Here is a 6,024-nt window from a genome sequence, read left to right as displayed (position 1 = left end):
TGGCACAGCCCATGAATGGTATAATGACATACAGTATGATATTTACTTTCTTTTTTGTCACCAGTTGAATATTTTGTGAGTCAGTATAATATAAAGTGTCTTTGGATGTCCAGAAAAGCATTATTATTATTATTATTAGTAGTAGTAGTAGTAGTAGTAGTAGATCTTCATCCTCAGTGTCACTTTTAAACAACTCCCCCATCTCGGGAGGTAGACGATGCGCCACTTCCTCTTCTACGTCGCTTACGTCAGACTCATCGTCAATTTATCAACGCAGGCCGAGAGCGCCCTCTTGTGGTTTAATGTGAAAATAACATGTGAAATGACATAATCATGTGTGAATAATTTCACAGATAAGTCGCTCCAGAGTATAAATCGCACCCCCGGCCAAACTATGAAAAAAACTGCGACTTATAGTCTGGAAAATACGGTAGATGGATGTATAGATGAGCCTGTCCCAGCTGTCTCCGGGCAGAAGGCAGAGTACACCCTGAACTGGTTGCCAGCCAATTCAATGAGAGTAATAGTGAGGATAAATACAACAAGTTCTTTCAGTGGGGCCTCCTGGCAACAAAACCGCACAAGCAAAGATTTTACAACGTTGCTCTCCAATATGAAGGGTGTTTGCCTCCACTCGGCTTTGTGGACACAGCTGGGGGCTCCATTTTTATTTGTGCCTGTCTTCCCCTCTCCATCCATCCATCCAGCTCTCCATCCATCCTTCTTTTCTCCCCTTCCTTACATCAGGAAATGTCCACGGCCACTCCATAGAGCAAGTCTATGCCGTCAGTCTTGTGGGCTTGTTGGGGAACGCGGGGGGGAAGGGGCAGCGTTATTTTTGGCCAGATGTCTTTCAGGCTCCCTCCGACAGACCCAAGCATCTAAATGTTTTATTTTCCAAGAAAACAAGACCCTACTGTTTCATGAAAAAAAAAAAGCGGGACGCCAAAGACACAAAAGGTAGAGATGATGAATTGCTAACACAAGTTGCAGTAAACACAACAAACAAAACAGGACCAGCAAAGACTGAGAGAGGAGAGCCACCTTGGGAAAACCAAGGTCTGGCTGTGTGGTGCCTTTTACACGGAGATTATTTTACAGTCATTCAAGCATACTGTATGCACTGATATTACTTTGCAACAATTTGCTTAAATGTGTTCTTAGAAATGTCCTTAAAGTGTTTTTAATGCCATTACTTTACAGGTAAATGTATTACTGTTTTATTTTTGCTCAGTTGTAAAACACATAATTAAGTGGATAGAGTATTCTGGAGAGTTTTCTTCACAAAATACAATTTGGTGAATCTTTTCTTCTTAAGGGCCAGTCTTAACTTGTCACAATGCTCCTCTAATGCAAATATCCATCCTTCCATTCTCTGAGACGGTGCCACTTATCCTCACAAGGGTCGCTGGAGCCTTGCACAGATGACTTTAGTCAAGAGGCGGGTTACACCCTGAACTGGTTGCCAGCCAATTGCGGGGCGCATGTAGACAGACAACCATTTATACTTTTTAAATTTGGGGATTTTCTTAAGTTTTGATGTACAAGACAAACTTGCATTGGCTAAAAAAGGTGTTTGCAGGATTCTCTTAAAGCTAAATGGATTGGGACCACTTTCCCACAATCCACTTGAGGGTCACTGCCCGGCCTTTCGGAACAGAAAGAGTGAAACGTCTCTCGGTTTCTACTTGTGTTGCTTTTCATCCACCGAAAGGCTACATTCATCTCCTCCTTCCATCACTTGCAGCCACATGCTTCCACTCAAAGCGCAGGAGACAAAAATCCTCTGTCTGTCTGCGCGCTGCATGAAGTCATCTTCCTCAGAAAGAGCCTGAACGCTAACCAGGCACTGAAGTCATCATTTGTAGAATAAATCTGGGCTGATAAGGACACTACACATGACCACATTAAAGTCTTGCACTGATGAAAAAACAAAACAAAACATAAAAGCATTTCAGTGCTTGGTGTCTTTCCCAGCTATCGCACTATGCTAACAACTTGAGATAAAAGCCTTTTTGCTTTAACTCTGTTAACAAAAACAATAGTAAACACATCTATATACAGATTCTGCTCTCAAGAAAATCTAATATGATTTTTGGACAAATATATTCATCTATCCATTTTCTAAAGTGTCTTCCACCTCACTAGTTCAGGTCACCAGACAATCGCAGATCACATCAGACAAACAACTAATCACACTCACGTTCACATCTATGGACAACTAGAACAGTCGTTGTCACACCTTTTTACACCAAATACCACCTTAAAAAACTACTGAGCGCCCCAAGTGCCACCATCATGACCAACAGCAGCATACAGTAGCGTAGTAGCCAAAAGTGTTCACAATAATGTTATTGCAAGTTACTGCAACATTATGCACAAATTGAACATTAACACCACTTCTAAATATCAGAAAATTGTACAAAAAAGTTAAATACAACCGAATTGGAAGTCAAGGTACCACTGTATTATAAATCAGCAGGAAATGGGTAAAGGAGGAGCGCTCACCTCTCTCGCATTGTGGACCAGTGAAGCCATACACACAGGCACATCTGTTGGGGCCGATGCAGCGTCCACCATTCTGGCAGCCGTTCTCACACACAGCTTTAAAAAAAAATAAATTTAAAAACAAAAGAATTATTTTACTCACAGATCAAAGTGTTTCTTTCATCTTCTAATATTTTCATGAGCATGTTTTGTAATGTTCTTATCATGAGAATGTAAAGAATGAGAACGTCAATAAACTAGATGTGCACGTTTTCATAATGTTATAGCCAGTGAGTGGAAATGTATATCGATTGCACTCACGCTGTCCACAGTGATTTCCCGTGAAGCCTTTCGGGCAGGAACAGGAGTCCTCAGCGCAACTGCCTCCATTCATGCACCTGATATTACACGACTGAACTGTAACATGAAAAAGAAAAAAAATAATCTGGCACAGCCCATGAATGGTATAATGACATACAGTATGATATTTACTTTCTTTTTTGTCACCAGTTGAATATTTTGTGAGTCAGTATAATATAAAGTGTCTTTGGATGTCCAGAAAAGCATTATTATTATTATTAGTAGTAGTAGTAGTAGTAGTAGTAGTAGTAGTAGTAGTAGTAGTAGTAGTAGTAGTAGTAGTAGTAGTAGTAGTATTGTTATTATTATTATTATTATACCATTCCTCAACCCAAAATATGCAGGCAAGTTCACAAACCACAATAGTCAAGTATCAATGCGAAATAAGTGCAGTGGACCCCCGCTAAAAATAGTGAAAATATGCATACAATTGACATCCATTAGAAATGCTTTTTATTTTACCCCCAGAATTCTTGAAAATACCCTGATAAATGTTATCCACAAAAAAAAGAGAAAAAATGGGTGTTGGCTGCAAAACTATCGGTAAAATACAATTGTAACACTTTTTTTAAAAATATATATTGATGATATTGAAAAAAAGCCATAAATAGGTGAATCCATGGATCCTGAACCACCAGGGGACAGGTTCAATGTATTTTGATGATACCTTCCCTACTGTGGGCGATTGTATGCCTACCGGTACAGTATAATCATGTACAATGAACCCTCTGAACTCAAATGGCATGTCAAAAATTCTGAAATTCTACCCCCATCGCCCCCATATTGTCACATTTTTTAGTAAAGTTTAACATGATAGTTTGTTTAATTTTGCTCAATCTAAATTTACGTGAAGAGTTTGTTCCTGAAGGAGCACTGAGGATGCACAAGACATCAGTGCTGTTTCTTTAGCAGCTTGCAGACAAGACACAGAGGCCTTCAGGCTACATTCTATCAAGCAGGCCAGAAGTCAGCAATAAGTAGATCTTACTGCATGCGGCAGTCACTTTGGAATTTGTACAGGGAGGGAGGAGGACCTAGTGGAGTTTAAAAAAAAAGGTGAAAATAAAGAGCAGTGGCCAAAGGAAGATTGGATTATTTTGATGAGAAGCAGCACACTGCTAGCGATAGCCACAGACAGTCTGTGACGTTTTGCTTTTACTGTCGCCAAGTTTCAACCAACATCTTCTTGAGAACTGTCACTGCGCTTAACATCAGCTTTAATCATAGACAGTATACGGTATAAAGTGAATCAATCGAACGTCACTGCTTGTACCACATTTTTTTGGGGGGGTTCAGAGTCCACTGTAGAAAATATTCTTCGATTCCACCAGAGTATGAAGTAAACAATTTTGTATAAAATAGAAATGTATTCACATGTCATAATTAATGCTATATATTTTGCTGCGATGGAATGATACTTTTGCAGTGCATATTAAGAAAGAAATCTGTATTGTTCTGGGTTTTGTAATTTTGGATTTTTCACTACACCTGTAGTTAGTTTTAGTGCGTTTCGACTTTTGTTTTTTTTTAAATTCAGCTAGTTTTCATGAGTTTTTAGGGCAGGTTTGTTAGTTTTTATTGTTTTTAGTTTTTCAAGAATGCTCTGTTTTAGTTTAGTTTTTATTAGTTTTAGTTTTTTTTAATTTTTTTTAACATATGGAGTAATGGCTAAGTGTAGAATTATTTTTAAAAAGTAATTAAATATTGTGTAAAAGTGAAATAAACTACAATTCTCAAATGACTGAATGTCTTCTGTACGCACATTCAGCAATACTGAAAAAAAATAATAATAATTTAAATGAACCCAATAGCTCATAGACAATATTGATGTTGACCAAGATGAAAATGTAGGCTGTTTTTGTCATTAGTATAGTTAGTTTTTTAAACGTAAAATGCAATTAGAGTTAATTTTCTTTTTATTCCTCCCAAATAATTTGCGCAAACGTCTTATTTCAGAAGTGTGTATCAAATTATCCGTACCCAAAAAGGTTGGTTATCCCTGCTCTACTGAGTGCCATTTGAGTTATCGTATGGATTTTTTAAAAAGTTGCAAACGTCATCGTGTTCTATACCAGCCTATTCTCTGTTGCCTTTTATGTTGGCTTAACGGGATGACGGCTTTTTGTCCTTTAGTCCTTGCATGCTTGTTTTCTTTTCTTCCTCCACATTCCTCCATTCACCCTCATGCTTTCAAAATCCTAATCGCAAGTTCAACATTAATTTCCTCTTTCTCTCTCCACATGCATCGTCTTTTTTTTTTTCTCCACCATCTGTTTATGTCTCTTGCTTTAACATTTCTGGCATGCTGAGGCCTTGCAGCAGCAGAAGGGAAATGGCCGGGCATCCCCCCTTTGGTCTAATGAGTTCCTCCGCACACAGTGTGCCAGCAGCAGGTATTGTAAGCCACCCACTAATCGGACCAAACTGGAGCCAAAAATGCTAAATGCTACGCACACTTCAGTCTTGTGAGCAAAGGTGTGATTCCCTGTCAACAAAGCCTTCATTACTTCTTGTACTTAATGTTTTGAAAAGAAACCTCACGTGCAAAGCACTTGGCACGAGCTACATTTGGTCTGGTTTGTGTCTCGTGATGACAAGGCGATAAATTAAAGCAGCTTCAGACTCGGGCTGGCGGGCTTTTTAGTTGAGTGTGCAATTGTCTTTTTCTCTTTGCGATTGATCTCATCTCAAGGGAAACCAGTCAGGTTTTCCTCTCGGAGTAGGAACATCAGCCATGATGTCCAAAGTCTGTCGACTTGACCTGGGCCAAGATGTGCAAACTCGAGAATGATTGCACAAGGAGCTAACAAATTGTGCGAAAAATTGCTCTCATGTGCTCTAACTGCAAAGCACACCTCAAACTGGGTTTGGTAAGCTCCACAATCCAGTCCTGGCCTTAACTGGGGCATGAAACTGATCTTTTCTCCCAATACAAACATGAGATGGGAGGTGGCGTCTGAGACAGCGTGAGCGTGTGTCATGTTTTCTTTGTCACAGGAACTGGATGGGAGGGGGACAAGGAGGAGCAGAGTGAAGCAAACAAGCACATTTGACGACAGGAGAAGATGATCTCACTGGCTAACTTCGCCTGCTTGCACCTCCTACTCGTGCCATTGCATCCTCTGCAGGTTGAGCGAGAGCGAGAGAGAGAGAGAGAGAGAGAGAGGGAGAGAGAGA

At 39.8% G+C, this 6,024-nt stretch overlaps 1 protein-coding gene across 1 annotated transcript in view; it reads right to left on the bottom strand.

The window, feature by feature from the left end:
* Nucleotides 1-2,452: 2,452 nt before the first annotated feature.
* LOC109521994 (fibrillin-2-like) overlaps nt 2,453-6,024 on the bottom strand; it is a 45,425-nt gene continuing 41,853 nt past the window's right edge. Inside the window, exons 5-6 of the mRNA XM_019880149.1 lie at nt 2,809-2,904; nt 2,453-2,604 (exon numbers count right to left, since the gene is read on the bottom strand). Coding sequence (XP_019735708.1) covers nt 2,453-2,604; nt 2,809-2,904 — 248 coding nt within the window. The remainder of the gene's footprint in view (nt 2,605-2,808; nt 2,905-6,024) is intronic.

The sequence above is a fragment of the Hippocampus comes genome, unplaced genomic scaffold, assembly GCF_001891065.2.
Source record: "Hippocampus comes isolate QL1 unplaced genomic scaffold, H_comes_QL1_v1.1 scaffold151, whole genome shotgun sequence".
In the NCBI taxonomy this organism is placed as follows: Eukaryota; Metazoa; Chordata; class Actinopteri; order Syngnathiformes; family Syngnathidae; genus Hippocampus; species Hippocampus comes.
This window is presented reverse-complemented; position numbering and strand designations above follow the sequence as displayed.